Genomic DNA, 18,345 nt, shown 5'->3' on the forward strand with positions numbered 1-18,345 from the left:
CCCGGCTGCCCCATGGCACATCCCTCCTCCACTTCAGCCAGAAATGAGATTTTTCAGTGCAATTGTGAGATGATTGAGTGGGAATTTAATCGATCTCTGAACGGCACTGGCCACATGGTACAAGAGAACCAGCAATTAATGATTTGGTATCAGTTCACTCTGCATTGAAAACAGCCCCATGGTTTCGCAACCAGCGGCAACTGAGTCCACACGCTGCTGATCTGGGCTCCCAGTGCCTTGTGTTTGTTCTTCCCAGGCACCCCAGTGCAGCCCCAGCACCACTGGCACCACAAGCTGCCTTGGCCCTGGTGGCATCACCGCCACAATGTGACACCAAAATCTCTGGCTGCACACCAGTACATGCCTTCGGGCAGTTATGCTAGTGACGATTTGATATTCACGTTTTAGGAGCACACAGAATTGTTCAAGCAGCCCTCTGTCCCCCAAAACCATGACCTACATAGCACTTCTAAACAACTTTTCTACCCTGAGGCTACAGGTCTGCAGGAGTGAATCTGAGCACAGGGGAGAGCCCCTGCTTTCTGACCTGGCAATGGTGATAAATGACCCTTTGCTGCAGGAAAACAGTCATTCAGTCAGTGCTCCTGAGGGACAGGCCAGAGCTCATGTGCTGATGGCTCTTCCTTTAGGCAGATACACTCCTTGCCAAAAACTGGTTTTATGATGTGCAGACTGGGATGGAGATGCAAGAGTAGAGCATAGCCCCCTCCATAACCTCATCCCAGAGACCTCCGTCCCAATCCCGGCCAGGCCACGGTGATCCCTTTGATTAGATAAATGCTACAGACACCAGGTCAAATATGTGCAGGATTTGCCACAGCGTCTAGTAAAATATCGTAAAAGCAGGGCCTGTTCTGCTCTGCTCAGCAAAACAAACCTTTTACTTCAATAGCCTGCTGAGCAGGGAGGCTGCAAAGGCCATTTGCTTCCCAGGCAGGAAGGATTAAAAAGGCCAGGAATAGAAATCAGAGAGGCAGCGTGTGCGGGAGAGCGGCAGATAAGGAGCGGGGAAGTTTGGAGAGCATTAGGTGGCTCATGAGGCCAGGGCTGTCAGTGGGACTTGGTGTTTTCCGCCCAGGGTTGTGTTGACTGTTGTTTTCTCACTGCCAGTGTCCTCTGTGGGTCACCAGTGCTCCCTCCCAAATCCCTCATGTTGGTGTGGAGGTCGAGGGCCAGACCAGCCAAGGACACCTTGCACTTCCTTTGCCCTGGAGATGGGCTCTGATGGAAACGAGTTGGCTGCTCCCTGGGCACAGGCTGTTGCTGGAGATGATGTCTCCCCTGGTATCTTCTGCCTGGGGAGTCCTTGTCTCCCCCTGCTATCCTTGTGTGGTGAGTTTTGGGACAACTTGCCAATGTAGCCATGGCTTTTACTGGCCAGCAGGACCCCACAGCCCTGTAGCTGTTTTAGGTGGGAGATGTTTGAGTCAACAGCTGCTTGTGGGGCTGTTTTAAACACTTCTGGCTACAGAAGATGTTTTGTTATTTCTATTCCACAGAGAGACAACTCATAGCTGGAAGACCCCCACTGATAGAAGAGGGCTGTTCCCAGACCAGATACTCTGGGGAAGTTCAGCTCCCAGATCCACTCCTCTCTCCTGTCCCCATTTTATGTACTCTCCACCCACCATTTCCTATGTCAGGACATGGCCGCAAAGGAGACCGATACAGCTCTGGGTCATGAGCTGTTCTGTGCCAAGTAATTATTTAATTTTTATCTGTTGAGCAGTAAATCCTCTCCCACACTGGCACATCATGACGCTATTTCTGCCTTATCTATATATCCCTGTCTGGCAAATGTATGCAAACATAAAGGGGATTCCCTGAAAATAAGATCTGTGCTTCTCAATAGGTGAGGCTCAGGAACAGAGTATTTAATAGAGCATTTTTGGTAAGGATGTTGTCACCTACTGTGCTTGCTAGCTCTGCATGTCAAGCAGGGGAGCAGCTCCTTTAAAGGGGCCCCTTGCTGTTGATTCTTGAATAGGGTGTTGGAGGATCAGAGGATAATTGATGTTGGAAAGGACCTCAGAGTCTCTGCTGCAGGCTCCTGCTGGAAGCAGGGCCAGCTGTGAGAGCAGCATGGGTTGCTTGCAGCTTTATCTAGTTGGGTCTTGAACACCTCCAAGGATGGAGGGCAGCCTCTCTAGCCAACTGGTGCTTGACTGTCCTTGTGGTTAGACACTGGCTGAACCTCTCTCCACTTTTTATGCCCCTTGATCTCCAGCCATGCATCCTGTGAGGAGCCTGGCTCTGTCTTTTTGATGCCCCTGTGTGTGTTAAGCCCCTGCAGTTCCTGCTGGCCCATCTCTCCTGCCTGATGCAGGACACAGCCCTGCCTGCCAGTGGATTGACCAAGCCCCCCAGTCTGGGGTTGCCTGCAGACTTTCTGAGCATGGACCATGACCAGGGGCCCTCTTGCTCTTTGTTTTTCTCTCTCACAGCTCTGCATGCTTAAGAAATGCCCGGCAGAAAAGCCAGTGCCCAGAGCCAGCAGGACCAGCCTCAGCTTTCATCACCAATGCCATCGCTGGCTCTGGCAGCCCTGACTCCACATCTCTCCTCCCGTGTCACTCGCAGCTCCGAGGCCACTGTCGAGCTGGAATATTTCACATGGCTCTTTTTTTTCCACATGCACGTGAAGCAGAGGTGGGCTCAGGACTGAAACCTCTGCAGAGCAGCAAAGCCCTGAACACGATCAGGGCCCTGCTCATCCCATCACCATTTCACAAGCGAGCTGTGGGGAAGCAGGAAGCCCGGTTACAAGACAAAGAACAAAAGTCCCAGGGGAACGTCACCAGCATAGTCATCTCCACACATGCAAAGGTCCCTTCTGCCTTTTTTTTTTTTTTCCCCTTTGAAATTTCAAATTCCAGTTTGTGGACAAAGTCCTGCCTATCTGAGAATATAGATCTCCGACCACTGACCAAACTCCACTTCAAGCAGCCCCGAGGACTGCTCTTCCCCTTGCCCATGGATGTGTCTGCTCAGTCCTTGGATCTCCCAGGATCATGCCAAAAATTTTGCACTGGAGCACAGCACTGGTACTTGCACAAAGCGGATTTTGCACTTAATGTCAGCAGCTTCCTTTCTGGGAAGAACCTCGGGAATAACCAGGTAGGAGCCTTATCACCTGCAATTCATTTGGCCAGCCATTGCAGATAGAAAATGAGAAGGAGAAACAAGGGCTTCTATTGTGCTTGTACCAGCAGTTTTGGCTCATCATTTAAATAAAGGAAGGGGAAAAAAAAAACTGCTTCAGAGGGGATGAAAAACAAGAGGGAACATGAGCTTGTGGAGGCAGAGCCACTCCGTATGGTTAACTGATAACTCCAATTTGCCTCTTCCCTCTCATCTTTTCTGATTCTTCTAATTAAGCTCAACTTATTCTCATGCTAATCATTTCTTGACCTGTTTATTCTGCATTAAAAAATTAACAGAGAGCAGTTTACTGCATGACTTGCTCACACAGAACTGCTACAGATTAGCAGGCATGCTTTAAGTCCCTACACAAGACTTTTGGGTCTGCACAGCTCGAGGATGAGCTTTTTTTCCTGTTTTTAAAGAACAGCTTTTTCTAAAGTCAATATAAACCCCCCTCCTTTCATGCCTTGAGTATATTTGCTCGGTGACTATTTCCAAATGGGAAAGATAAAGCCAAGGGCTTGTGTTTTGTCAGACTTTTTTGTAAACAGGGGTATTTAGGCCATACTGTCAAACCCTCCTGCCTTCTACCTCAGCGTGCTGTGACTGCAGAGCAGAGTTGTCAGTGCGTTAATAAGCAGCTCCAAGGAATTTCTTGGGGCTGGGGGGCTGCAGGTCAGTGCAGCTACACAAGCCCCCAGCTCAGGGGGCAGATCTTTGCCTCTGCTCTGGGCAGTCATATGACAGACACACAGACAGGGGTCTGCTCCCGTGTCCCTCTCCAGAATGTCCCCAGAAGCTGTGAAAAGCCTCCAGGAAAACAAATCATTCAGCAGAGGTTGTTTAGGGTCTGTTTGGCCCTTGCCAGTAGCACACAGCACATCCCTGCCCCAGAAAAACACTTTGTGGAGGTGAACCAGAGTGATCCACCAGCTCCATCCAGGCAGGTGGATCAGAAAGATCCAGCAACGAGAGGCAGGAGACCACAGCCATGTGCCTGACCTTGCCTGGGGAAGATGCAATCAATTTTATCATCCTGTTCAACAGCAATCACTCTTGGTGATTTACTTTCCCCAGGGCTGAAGCATCTGTCGCTGGGGTTGGGGCAGATTTGCTGTTTGGAGCTGGGGGTGATGCCCAGGACAGGCAATCCCTGAGCAAACCCCAGGTACACTGTCACTGATGAGCATGTGACATGTGGGGGTACCCCAGGCTCCCCAGCACAGCTCAGGGTGACAGAGGCAGCTTCATTGCAACCTTACGCTGTTTCTTACCAAAGTTGTCAAAAAGTAATCAAACCAAGCAATATTGTCCTGGTCCCCAGACCACAAAATCCCCCTATGGAGAATCAAGGCAGTTTTTGGGCATGGGGAAGAGTTACTTTAAAGAAGGTATAACACTCTGCCTGAACTCCTCTCCAAAAGCAACATGTGCATTTCAGCCAAAGCTGAGATGATGTTTGGCCTGGAGGAAATTATTTGGGCTAAAATAAGTAGCTGCTCTGCAAAAGTGGTAGGGAAAGAACTGCAGACATGGGGACAGACAGACCATTTCAGCATATACTGCTCTGGTGATAACACTGTGCTTGCCTTTCATCCTAGGACCAGAGAGGGGTTTATTATCCTGCCTAACAAGGGCTCTGAACTCTTGAGGAAGTAATTATTATTTCTCTTGGGATCTGTTATTGTGCAAGGACAGTAAATTTGAGCTGTTCCCAGAAGGGTGGCTGTTCTTGAAAATGCCAGGGCATTTGCTGATGTGTATTTGCCATCATTCTGCCTGCACTGCAGCCCCCAAAAGCAGCATCTGGCTCTGGGGCCTGCAGTTTGGCAGTTGTGACTCTGGAAATCTATCTGCTCTGTTTTCATGTAAAATCATGCAATGAGCCTGAGACCAAGAGAGGAAGGGGGATAGATTCATCTTCTTCCATTAAACCACAGGCTGCAACTTGGCCCAAGCTACAGCTCCCACCACTGATCCCACTTGCCCCCTTAAAACCCTACACCATGAACACTGCACTCCATCCAAACCCCAACCCAGCAGAGACCCAGACACTTTCCTGATAAACGCTCTCCTGCCTACTTGGGAGGAAGTCCAGAAAAGCTCTGACTTTGCCATGTGCTGTTCCAGGTTCACTGACTACACTGGCAGAAGCTTGACTGAAATCCAGTGGTTTAAGCCCCATTTAAATGGGGGCACAGGAGCCTCAGGGAAGCAGCAGCACTAGAGAGAGGGTTTGCTGCCAGCAACAAACACTTATTGCTCTCCATGCCTCACCAGCTCACACATTTAGTGTGGCAGGGATCTCAGCAGCCCGCTCTGGACCTGGGGAGAACTTGTTTAGCAGGTGGATATGATTCCTTTGGGCCTGAAGTAATCCTGAAGCTTCCCAAGAAAAGGATCCATACTGAGCTCTCAGTCTGGCAGGCAAGGGAATCTCTCCCTTCGGCCCTGCCAGCTGTTTGCAGGGCTTTTATGTTTCGTTGACTTTATACATTCGTTATACACACATGAAACAGCCCCTGAATCGTTCCAGCTGTGGAGCAATAGGTGAAGGAAAAGAACAGCCAAAATCAACAGTGGTTACACATCAAGTTTTACCTTTTTTTTTTTTTTTTTAAATATCTTTTGCAAAGGTGGGTGCATCAGCAAGCCATGCCTGGAAGTGACCTCCAGTGGCTGCTGGGGCTCTCAGGATCAGCCTTCCCTCCAAATTAAGGCAAAAGACTGCAATGCTGTTGGGGTGGAGGGAGAGCTGCAACAGGGCAGGGGTGTCAGGGGACAGTCTGAGCCCATGGCCCTGGAGGAGGGCAAGTCAAGGGCACCTCAAGGGCAAAAAGCATCTTCCTGGACCCAACAGCTCCAGCTGCCCTCCTCCTGCCCCAGGCTGGCTGGCAAAATCAGGCCCAGCTGGGGAGCTGAACTTGGGGGAACATCTCAGGACAGGGCCATGTGTGCCTGACAGGAGGCAGCACAAGGAAGGAGGGAGGCTGCTGCAGGTGGGAACACTGGCAGGTCTGAATTGGGAAAGGCAGGCTGGGTGTGGGAAAAAAGAAAACACAAAGGGGTGGTGAGTTAAAATTTGAGAGATTCTGGTTTCTATAGACAAAAGGAAACAAGTTAGTGCAAAATGCTTTTTCTCTGCAGGAGTGTGCAGAGTGCCTGAACAGCCTGTCTTGACCCCAATGTCCTCAATTACCAGAGCACAGCAAGGGGTGAGTGAGAACCAGACAACACTCGGGAGCTCCATGTCCACAGCAGCTGCACGCCCACCACACACCCTCCTGTGTGACACAACCCTCCCCTCCACTGCCAGAGAAATGAAAAACACGGCAGAAAGCAAGGTATGGGAACATGGGAGCCTTCTATATGCAAGGTTTGTTGCATGGGGGACAGCAAGGGCAGGGGAGCACATATCCCTACACTTCCAGAAACACATGGCTAGGACACTGCAGGCCCAACTGCCTGGTTCCCAGCTAACAAACATGGCAAACTGCTAATCAGCCCGGGAGTATTCAACCTAGATCTCCAACACTGGATAACACTGTTGTTTGTTCCTTTACATTCCTGCAAGTCCCAGTGCCATTGGCCTGTTGTATCATAAAGAAATTAAAATATATTATGACCATAAACTACATCATTTGAGGAAATGAACCACTTCTAGTAAACGTATCATGGGACGCTGAAGCCATGAACTTTCCTAAATCAATTGCCAGCTGATAAAGAGCGCAGGTATTGCTGGGAGCAGCCCCCAGCATGTGACTCCCCACTGGCATGGGGAGCTCGTCCTGTGGGATGGTGATTGGGGGTGCAAGCTACCCCAGGAGGCACGAACCCCACTGCCAGCACAAGCCCTGCTTGGGAGGAGTTGCTCAAGCAAGAGGAGCACCACAATTTTTGCTGAGTCCCGGAGTGGAATGGAGGCTGTTGGGGTGTTGGGGATGAGGCGCTGTGAGGCACAGGGGTCCAGGGCTCAGGAAGCACCAAATATGTCCAAGTGCCTCAGGGTGCTGGCAGTGAACCTGGACATGTTTGGTGCATCCTAAGCCCACCCAGCCTCCTGGCCTCCACACCGAACTCCCCGTGGGTGCTGGGGCCAAGGGGCTGAGCACAGAGCTGGCTGGAGGGGGCCACAGAGGGGAACCCTAAAAAGCTTTCTGGTAAGGACTCCATGCAACTAGTAAAGTTTGCACTGGAAGTGTTTTTCTCTTAGTTGCTTCTAAGCTTTCATTATGAGGGCTGGGAAGTCCCGCTGCAGATCTGGCTCAGGAGTAGAGGCTGTGCTGCAAGTGGCAGGATCTGTCCCCAGGCCTGCTGAGGCTGCAGCCCAGGGCAGTAATGCCAGGCACTGGGAACTGGGCTGAGAATGACTGAATCATTTCCCAAACAGCACAGGCAATCACCGGGGTGTCCTCGGGATGCCAGCCTGACTCTGCCACCTCTTCCCCCAGGAGTCACAGCACCCACCATGCCACCATGCTCTCTCTTGGGCCCCAGAACCAGCCTGGGGACATGAGCCATCACCACCCACAAACCTGGCATGTTCACCCTGCACAAAGCAAAACAGAAACCAGAGACATGAGGGTCCCATCAGATGGGATGCCAGTAGGAATGAGCATATTTTGGCAGCTCCAAATCCACACTGGAGACCCTGTCAATGCCCGTCATTCACATGAACTCTGCAGCGCTGGTTATGCAGCTGCTTCTCTCCCTGCTGCGAGTGCTGGGGGAGCAGGGGGGTACCTGGTGTTTCCTGGAACAGGTCGTATCTGCTGCCATTCATCTTCCCGAGGCACTCAGCTCTGTGGGCAGAGCTAGGGAAGTCTCTTCCCTGGATGGGGCTGTGCAGCCGGCGAGCCCCCCGCGGGCAGCGGGGCACGAGCCATGCCCAGGAGCTGGTTGTGGCTCAGAGGCAGGGACAGGCTAATCCCTTAATGCTGGTCACAATGAGATTTGATGGGGAGCAGGAGTTTGTGCTGCAGGTTTTAAAGGGTTCTGGCCACTACCCGGAGCAAAATTATAAGGTGGCTCTGGGTCTGTGCCCCGCTGCCAGTGTGTGCAGCAATGCCCGCTGCTTTCTGGGCCACCTTTCTGAGGTCTCTCACCCTGGTCTCTGGCCTGCCACTGGGTTTCTTTAGGGCAGGGAGTACCTGATCAAACGTGCAGCTCTGGAGGTTGATCCAGAAAATGTGCCTGGGTGTGTCTAACAGCAGGAGTGGGGCTGGCTCCTCAGGGAGCGGCTGACTGCTTTTGCTTTAAAGTGTTTCTGTATAAATAGCCAGAACACCATATCCTTGAGCAACAACCTTGGTCTCCCCTCCCAATTATCATCACAACACGCAGGATGGCTCAGTCCAGAGGGGAGCACGGAGGCTGCTGAGCATCCAGTTTTCTCCTCTGGCCGAAGTGTGTCCTGGCATGTGTGGCCCTGTTTATAATGGAGGAGGAAAATTGGGTGAGGGAACACAGTGGCACTTCACTGGGGTTTCACAGGCACTGAGTGACTGAATTGCTGGAAGGGAGACCTGGGCACCTCTGAATGCAGCCTTGGGCTGCATGGCCGTGACCTGACTGGGGCCAGGTCTCATCGGCCTCTGTGTCCAGAAGACAGGGACAAACCCATCTGAAACACCCATTTTCCTGCATTTTCCCTCCTCCTTGGATAGCTTTCTTCCTTCCAGGCCCACGTCTGCTTTTGCTGTGCCAAGGAGAAGAGAGCTCAATCCTGCCTTCAAGACGTCAGACCCCAAGCATCATCTCAAAGGCACAAGTCTAATGGAGCAAAAGCATTCCTAAACCATTCCCGTCCTGTCTCCACAAGCCTCTGCTTCCACTCAGGGCTGCCTGAGGTGCATTTGAGTTAATCTGGAGTGTCCACAGTCAGAAATTCCAGAATGCTCCTGGTGAGTCAGGAATGGGGAGTGACCAGCAGCTCTGTCCCTCAGCTCCGTGCCCAGGGACGGGGTGTGCTGGCAATGGGGGCTGATGCCCAACATTCCCATGTGGAGCAGGGAGCAGCATCAAGGGCAGGGCTGGGACTGAACTGTGTGTAACCCCATGACACCTCCCTGCACCCCTGTGTTGCCACACAGGTTTTAGCGGCTGTAACAGGGAAACACACCCAAGTCAACAGACATTTCTCCCAGACGATGGCAGTCTCCAAGCACACACCCATGGATGAGCCACAGGCAGCACCCGGCTCTGCTTCCAGCACCTCGGTCCCACCACCATTTAGTCCCAGACTCTAGGCAGGGGAGTAGCCAGGGCTGTGGATCTGAAGCCTGGCTGTTTGTCCCCTTGCCCCTCCTGACTCCTCATTCCACTCTTCATTTCCTGTTGCTGCCTTTACCCTGACGACACAAGACCCTGCATGAGCTGGTTCTCCCAGGTGTCCATCAGTGCTTTGTCCACTCTTCCCTGCTGGGCCACCTCCACCTGAGCACACCTGTCCCTGGCACAGGACCTGCTTAAGCTGCAGTGACTGCAGGTGAGAGGCCACTCAGCTGGATGGGGACCTGCAGCATGGGCAGAGCCTTTTTCCATGGAGCAGTTGTGACTTTACACCTTCTGCTGAGCCCCCTGGTGCTGCCCTGTCCATTAACCTGGCACTATACCCAGCCTCACCTTGCCCATGGCAAGATTTCCTTGGCTGGTGTTAGCACCAGTGAATCCTCTTCCCGTGCTGAGCTGCTGCTTTTCACCAGGGTGGTGGGGTGGATGCTGCCATCCCAGCTGCTGGGTGGGATACAGACATTGTCCAGCTGGCTGGGAGCCAGGGCAGGCTGGAATGCTGCAGAGGAGCAGCAGCAGCCTCTTATCATGGGGTATCAAGGCTTTGGGGACTGTGGGACAAAATGATCAGCATCCCTTGGGAGCAGAGGGGGAGAGATGTGGCTGAGTGGGGCAGGAGGAGCCAGGCTCTGCCTCCATGAAGGGCACTGGGCCATAAACCCGGCCCGGTGGCTGTTGTTTGTGTGTTGGCAAACATGTTGAGTGGGCTCGACTATTGATTCTGACCGTATAAACCGGTGTTGTGGCACTTGTTCAGGTTTGTGCAGGTTTTACAGCTCTTGTTCTGAGAAGTGCCCATGTATTTGGCTTTGCTCCTTCCTTCAGGTCTATGTGTTGACATTGGCTCTCCTAACCAGAGCGTTGGGCCACGCCAGGAAGCTGAGTGTGCGTCTCTCCTTGTGTTTCCCACTTTCCCAGGGGTTATCACCTATAAAATCTCGCACACACCCATGGCTGGGACAGGTTTCTGGTGCAGAGGCAGGTGAAAGGTGCCCGCTGGTCCCCACCACTGATTGGTGAGTTTGGGTTCCCTGTGCTCAGTGACAGGAGATGAGCCACCCACCCTGACAGATGGATGGGCAAAGCTGCAGGGAAGGTGCTGCCCTGGGAAGTCTGGGGTGGGGTGAGCAAGGTCTGAGGTCTGTAGGGCTGTGATGAAAATCAGGCTGTCAAACCAACTTGGATGTCCAGAGAAGGAGAAGACGCTCCCAGAGCATCGTCACAGAGGAGATGGGCTGTGCATGGTCACCTACAATGAAGGTACGTACTGTCACCCATTCCCTGCCTCCAGTCCTCTTCCCAACAGGAGCTGCCAGCACCACTTGTGCCCTCAGGGACACCTTGGTGCTGGAGGCTCAGAGGGCTTGAGCTCACAGTGATGGTCCCCATCTGCCCCTCAGCACCAGAGCTCTGTTACTGAGGGGATGCAGCTGGAATCCCTCTGGTGCCTGCAGGATTTTGGGACAGAAGGTCTGGTCCAGCCTCACAGAGCCAGGATCTGTTTGCTCCTTGACTGCTGGTGCATTTCCACAGCCACTTGCTCTGCATGGAGCTGCTCCTCCCACACCTTTGGTGCAGCATCCTGAGCCTACCTTTATTTTTTGAGACATATATTTCCTGAAGGGATTTGCTGAGTAATCTCTGTTGATGCTCAGGCTGAAGCTTGGACAGCAGCTGCTCCTGGGCATAATTGCTTCTGGGACCCAGCTTTGCTCAGAGGCCCTGGTGCCTCTGCCCAGGACAGGAGAGCAGAGCCCTCAGCCCCAGGTTCACCATACAACCGATACCTTGAAATTTTCCTTCTGTGAAAATTCTGCAACATTTGCCATTTCCACATATATTTCTGCCAGGAGCCTTGTTTGCTTGAATATTTGAGGAAAGCAAACAGAGAAGGAGCCCGAACACAAACAGTCATGGATGGTTTTTTGCAGTCTTTGCCCTGTTCTAACCCCAAGCCTGCCAGCAGAGATACTTGCAGGCATCCCCTGATGTACCCCTTGGCTCTGCCCTGGGTGCTGCCCTGTCCCCCACTGCTGGCCCTGGTCCTGCTACAAATACTGCTGTATGTAAAAGAAACTCACCCAGCCCTCACTGTCTGTGGGACCACCATCACTCACCACCCCTTTGCACTCATGCTAAGTAAACATTTTTTAATGCCATTTAAGAAATGTCAGCAGATGACTAACAGAGTATGACTTGCAGACCTACACCTGCCCTGCCGAGCTCAGAACATTTCTCAGACACTCCTCAAGCCTTCCTGAGCCTTTTGCACTCAACTTCCAGAGCTGGAGCTCGTTTCCTGCTGACAGCAGCCCTCTGGGCTCACTCCCCCTATAAAAATACCATTGTGTTTCAAGCAAAACCAACGTTGAGGGTGTGCTGCTGGCCCCATAAATGGAATGAGGTGGGAGAAGTCACAATCCTGTGGGTAAGTGCAGACACCCGGTGACACTGAGCAGCATCCCCAGCTCTTCCCCAAGGAAACCTTCACCAAGCACCAGCAAACAGCTCTCGGGTTCAGGCTAAGGTGCTAACAAAGTGATTATCCCTTCTGCATCCCAGCAAATACCTATGCTTATTCCTGGCTGCACCAATACCCTGCTTGGGCACTGGAAAGTGCTGACCTTGCCAGCACCAGTGTTACAGCCACCCCAACAGCCAATAGGGATGGCCGGAGTGGGGACAAGGAAGGGGGCTGTGCCAGGTGTCCTAACACACATCAGTCCCTGATGGCTGCCAGGGCATGGACACAGAGAACATGGAGTAAACAGGGGAATTAAAGAGCAGCTGAGGAGGAGAAGCTCAGTTCAGGTCATATCTAGAGGATACCTGTAAAAAATTCGATGCATTTGTCAGTGATAATTAAAAATACTCAGAAAATCGGCCTCCTCTTATGTTTCTCACTTGAGAGTATTCCCTGCATCTGAGCAGAGCTCCTGAGCAGCAATGACGTCTCGCATTTTTCAGCTGTTTTCCAAAGCTGCTTTACTGATCAGGGCCAGCCCTGATCATGCGCTGCTCCCTGCTGTAACCACCGGCCCTGGGGATCCCCGGCTCTGAGAAGATCCAAAATATGAAGGAGTGGTGCTGCCTGCATTGGGATTGAGGCCAATTGCCCAAATTGTGGCCACGTCTGATCAGGAGTATAAAGGTGGATCAAGGGGCTCATCTCCTCCTCACTGCCCAGGAGGAGATGGTCACCTTGCCCCCTCTCCGTCCTCTACCTCCTCACACACCTGTTTCAGCTTCCTGCAGGGATTTAGCACCAGTGGAGCCTTTTCCAGCTCACAGCCTGTCCTCAGCAGGTGCTGGTGAGGATTTTGGATTCATCTCCAACTCCACCTCTCTCCAGAGCAGCAGCATCACTCCCTTCTCCTCCCTGGGACTCACACAGGGTGCTGGGGACAGGCCACCTTTGTCACTGCCTGTCAGGGCATCCTCCAAGTCCTTTACACAAGGCACAGGACTGATGAGAGGGAAATAAGTGCTCCCAAGGTATGGTTTAGGGGAAATGCTGGTGACAGTCTGGGGCAGGGATGGATGGGGAGGGTTGCAGTGGGGGGATGCCCCACTCTCTGCTCTTACTGATGCCACCACTGCCAAGAGAGGGCCAGACCTGCTCGCTGTCCCGAGGCTGAGTGCCAGTGCCAAGCTTCCCCATTAGAATATATCCCTGGCTTCAGATGGATGCTGAAATCCTGAGACTCCTAAGACAGATGGGGAGAAGGGAAAATCAGAAAAATCTTTTCATCTAGCAGAAGAAACTGAAAATAACTCGGTGACCCCCTCCAAGGCTGAAGGCTCCTCTGCAGGACTCTGGTGTGCCTCTGTCAGCCATGCCAGCTCCATGGCCTGTCCTGCTGAGGGCTGGGAGCTGCTGGCTGTAAGGGCATCCCTGTGGGCATGGCTGGGGCTCAGAACCACCACTGCTGTGTGAGATACCCCATTGCTTTGCCAGGGAATAATCTTCCCAGTGGCCCTGGGAAGGCTTTGGCCACCACTTTGCCACCTGCAGGATGGTGCATCCCAGCTGCTGTGCCCACTCTGCTGCTCAGCCCCAACCCAGCCCCACAGAGCTGCCAGGGAAGCCTGCACTGCCCAGTCCCCCATCCCACCAGCCCTTCCTCTCCTCTATTTGGTTAACTTTTTCACCCGTTTTATTTATGAGGACTCCCCTCCTTCTGCCAACACTCTGAGTTTCCTCTCGCTTTAGTCTGGGAGGCCCATCTCGCTTTTTTATTCTTATTATTTCTCCCTCCCCCTTGCCTGGCCCCAGGCTTGCAGCGGGTGCCGGCCAGAGCCTGCTTTTGTTGGGCCACGGGAGCAGATGGGGAGAGCGGCTGCAGGTGGGCTGGGCAGCGATTCCTCCCCATCCACCCGACAGCACCCATCTCTGCCTGCACTTGCCCAAGCTCAGCACGTGGCTCAGTTACTGACTCTCAGACTGAAAAATTTAAAAAGACAATCAATAAAAATACTAAATTAATAAAATATTTTTTAAAGAATTGGGAGAAAATTGCTGTCAGAAATGTTTGCCTGCCTGTGCTAAGGTTGCTGATGTGCCCGGGCTGGCAAGAGGCTGCTCACATTAGAGCCAGCTGCAAGTGGCCAGAATAACTTCATCCTAAGTGATTAAAAAGCATGTTCAGCTCCATGTGTTGCATCTGTCAGGCAAAGCCAGTTGCTCACTGCAGAAATGAGGCTGGCTTTGTACCCTGGGGCAAAGCTGGACGCAGGCACCCTGGATGTGGGGACAGCCAGACCCGGCCACCCTGCACCACCATGTCTCCCAGGCTGATGGGAACATCCCTTGAGCCTCCCCTTCTCCTGCAAATGAGGTGCAAGTCAGTCCCTGTGAGCTGGGTGGGTCAGGAGCCATCTCCCACCAGCAGCAGGGGCTTCAGCCTGGAGGATGCTCAGCACTGGCTACTCCTGGGCCAATTCTTGTTCCAGGATCCAACCCTCTGCACATTTCAGAGGCATCAGGCCTTTGTTCCACTCACTCACATGTGTCTTTCCCCATGTGGCTCCTTGCACATTGTCCAAGCAGCACTAGCTGGACACAAAGACACAACCTGCACTAAACAGACCAAAACCTGGACAGTTTTCTGGGCATTTTCCTGCTGCTGGCTCCTGCAGCTCAGAGGCAGGGGTGAACAGAGCTCCTCCAGAGCACAAATGAGCAACCTGATGAAAGCAGGCTAAAACTCAGCATTCCATAACTGCTTGATCACAGCTGCCTGCTCCAGCCCAGCCCAGGGACACTACTGCAGATCCTATACAATTCCTACACATTTCCATCACCATAGGCCATGGACCCACTGAAATGCTGATAAAGCCCCGTGTTTGGCCATGGCTCACCATGGGGGGACGTGACCCAAAATAAAGTGATCTGCAGAGTACTGGAGTGCTGAGCCAAGGAGGCACAAGGCAGCGTGGATGCCACCACAGGGGTGGGTTAGGGCTGGAGGTGACATCCGTGGGAGGCTGCAGGCCTGGATCAAGGGAAGCAACCACCCAAAGAGAAGCCATGAGCAAAGTGTGATGACATGGCCTGGGAGTCCCACAAACCCTCCTGGGATCTGGGTCTGCATGCATGATAGCTGGAAGGTGGGCTGGGCAGGGGCTGCACACTTGTAAAAGAGAAGAGGAGCAGGACGTGAAATATAGAGAGAGGAAAGGCAAGGTAGTATGATAGAGAGCCCCGTGCAGTGTGATGGAAAGCCAGGGGAAGTGATGGAGAGCCCTTGAGAGTGATGGAGAGCCATGAGGATCTGATGGAGAGCCACAAGGAAGTGCTGGAGAGCCACGAGGATGTGATGGAGAACCTCGTGAGATCTCAGCTGCTGGCACCTCACTCCACACCTTGGCCATGCCCAGGGAACCGGGGCTCCCAGAACACATGGGCCCAAACCAGCTGTGTGGGGATGCTGCAACACAGGCACAGATGACCCATCCCGAGGAGAACAGTGGGCTGCTGTCAGCCCGGGCAGGGGCACCTGTCCCCTGGCACCCATGTGCATTTGTTGGCAGCTGGCACCTGGCACAGCCAAGGAGCACAACACGGGGCTGCTCCGGGCTGGTGCCCACTGTGCCATGCCAGGAGCACGGACACAGGCCTGGCGGGCATCTCACTGTGGCCTGGTGCCCAGGAAGCATTGTGCCACCTGATGCTCTGCCCCGCAGAGGCTGGAGGCTGCCGTTTGTCCAGGCACTACACTCCCTGCTGGGAAACCTGCCCAGCCGTAACGCCGGCCCTCGGCGGGAGCTCGGCGCTGGCAGGCGCCCGCTGTGCCCACACTCGCAGCCCAGGTGTGCCACGGGCTACCTGCAGCCTGTGCATAAGGGCTGGCTGCGTGTCCCAGAGCAACATGTCACCTCCTCTAAACTGCTGCCACTTCTGCTGCGAGCCCAGCAGCAGCAGCAGCCCCTCTGCCAGCACGTGGGGCTGCTCTGCTCCCTCGGGCACGTGCCTTCCTCTTTGGGTCAAGCAGAGCGAAAGAGAGAAAACACGCATACAGATGGATTTATATCGTATCAAAATCAACCAGAACCCTTCTCCTGCCTCCATCTCCAGCCTTTGCAGATGCCTGAGCCAGTGGGGCAGCACGGCGGGGCTGGGGCGTGGGGCTGGGGGCTGCTGCCCGCTCCCAGCCCCGCTTCCCGCGAGCGACGCCGGGCCGGCAGCGCGGGCGATGGGAACGCTGTACTCACCATATGGAGCCTCCATCTTAGCGCTTAGCTGGGTGCTAACATTGACCATGTCTCGCCGGCTACTGCTATGGGGACTTGGGGCAAAAACCAGAGGAAGTAGAGGAATAAAAAAGAAATCTAAATAAATAAATAAAAATGTCTCTCACTAAGGAACTAGGTGAAGGCAGGAGGGAGCGCGGAGAGGCAGGGCGAGGAAACCTGCCTCTCCTGTTATCTTATTGATTCGCTTAATCAGGGCTAATGTGGGTGGAGATGTTAAATAGTAACCAAGCTCTTATGGAAACCAATCTGCAAGGTGCCGTTGCTGTAGCTATAGTAACTGCTGCCAAGCTAGAAACTCAAACACAGCTTTTACTGGACTCTTTTGGGGCTCCGGCTTCCAGATGGTGTCAAGGCCGGGGCAGCCGCCGGGCTGGGGTTCACCCGTGGCCACGGGGAGTCGGGGCAGCCGGATCCAACTCTGCAGTGCCCCAGGCACTGCCGGGTTTTGTGCCATCGCCCGCCCAAGATGGGAAAATCAGGTCTGAGCCTGTGTCCAGAGAAGGGCAAACACAGCATGGGGGGCCAGAGGCCGTGGGACAAGTGTGGGGACTGGCAAGGGCAGAGCAGAGCCTGGCTGAGGCACAAGGGGCAAAATGCCCCGGCCATGAGTCAGGGCTTGTCTGCCTGGTGCCAAACCAGAGGGGTGGCTTGGGGATGGGGAGCTGCGGGGATGCTGTGGTGGGATGCAGGGTGATACCCTGAGCACAGGACCAGGCACAGGCTGCTTGCAGCTCCTCTCTGTCTCTCTCTGCTCCCCAAATTGGGGGTACTCACAAGGTGCCACAGCCACTTAGGGACTTCTGGGCTCCCTCTGGGACCGCAGCACCCAGGACCTCGTGGTGGCAGATCTGCAGATGGGCTCCCCAACCTCCCCATGAGGCTGTGGCAGCCCCTGTGCCACTGGGGGCTCCATGACAGGAGCAGTCTGGGCTGCCAGGGGCTGTGCTCCAGCCAGCAGGGCCATGTTCAAGAACTCTTGCTGAGAGGACACCAAATACGTGGGGAATCCTGAGCTGGAGCTGAAAAAGTGATCGTCCATCAGCACAGAGCCTTCCATATCTCCATATCGCCACATCTCAGGAAGAGGCCAGGCTGGAGGAAGCACAAGAGGGGTCTTGGCCAGTCTCAGATCCCCCCAACACCTCAGCTATTGAAACCCTGCAGCCCTGAGGGGGAAAAATTAGGGATATCTGCTCCTCCGAATGGAAAAGCACATCCCAAGGGAGCATGCAGGGGGGAGAGTGCTGCTGGATGCAGAGGGCTGCAGCACAGGAATCCACAGCTGGATGCTCAAATCCAAGGCCTTGGAATTCAGGAACCTCTGAGTTTGCTGAGTGCTGAGAGGTCCTAGAGAGGGAAGGATGTGGATAATGGGGTGCTCAGTGGCACTGGGGGTGAGGTAGAGCAGTGGGATTGTGTGGGACAGCCTGGGTGGGACAGGGAGTTTGTGGCCCTTCAGCGACATCATCACCCCGTGCCCCAGCAGTGCTGGCTTCTCCCACACGATGGAGCAAAGCGCCCAGGCATCTCCTGTGCCCATAGCCCGCGGCCCCGCCAAGGGATTCTGCACCCCTTTGCTGCTTATTCCCAAAACCAGAGCAAAGGCACTGGCTCGGTGTTACCCCGAGGCTCCAGACTGCGAGCGAGGGAGGACCAACACAAGCATGGGGGTCTCCAGGCTACTTTATTGGGGGGCTCAGAGCTGGGGGCCCCACTGTCAGAGGGGCTGCCGTGAAGCAGGAGCATGCTCGGGGCTTCCCACTTCTCCAGCTGCTCACCACGAGGGGAACATCTTGGTATTCGCTTACGCCAGCCTCTGCCTTAGCACCGGGGGGGGGCAGTGGGGAAAGCCCCCCAAGTCTGCAGAGCAGGGACCATGCCAGCCAGCCCCACGCCCTCCGTGCACCCCTAAACCATCCCTATTTCAGAAAATACAGACCTGAACTGTCCCTAGTTCCTCCAAAGTGGGAAGCAGCCAGACAACACTGCTGGAGAGGTGTGTTAGAAAAGCAGTTTCCTACGCGGCACTAGGGATGAAGCAGGTTGGACAGCCGGGCTGCCGGGGGGTCAGTGTTATAAATAATTCTTGTTCACCCCATCTCCATTCCCAGGGCTCCTCCTGGGGCCGCAGCC

The 18,345-nt window shown here is 53.9% G+C and overlaps 1 protein-coding gene across 1 annotated transcript in view; it reads right to left on the reverse strand.

The window, feature by feature from the left end:
- Nucleotides 1-16,219, reverse strand: part of HNF4A (hepatocyte nuclear factor 4 alpha) — a gene marked incomplete at both ends in the record, with an annotated part of 33,645 nt that extends 17,426 nt beyond the window's left edge. The window contains one exon of the mRNA XM_082292941.1: nt 16,171-16,219. Coding sequence (XP_082149067.1) covers nt 16,171-16,219 — 49 coding nt within the window. The remainder of the gene's footprint in view (nt 1-16,170) is intronic.
- Between the last annotated feature and the right edge of the window lie 2,126 nt (nt 16,220-18,345).

This window comes from Coloeus monedula, assembly GCF_965178545.1.
Source record: "Coloeus monedula genome assembly, chromosome: 17".
Classification (NCBI taxonomy): domain Eukaryota; kingdom Metazoa; phylum Chordata; class Aves; order Passeriformes; family Corvidae; genus Coloeus; species Coloeus monedula.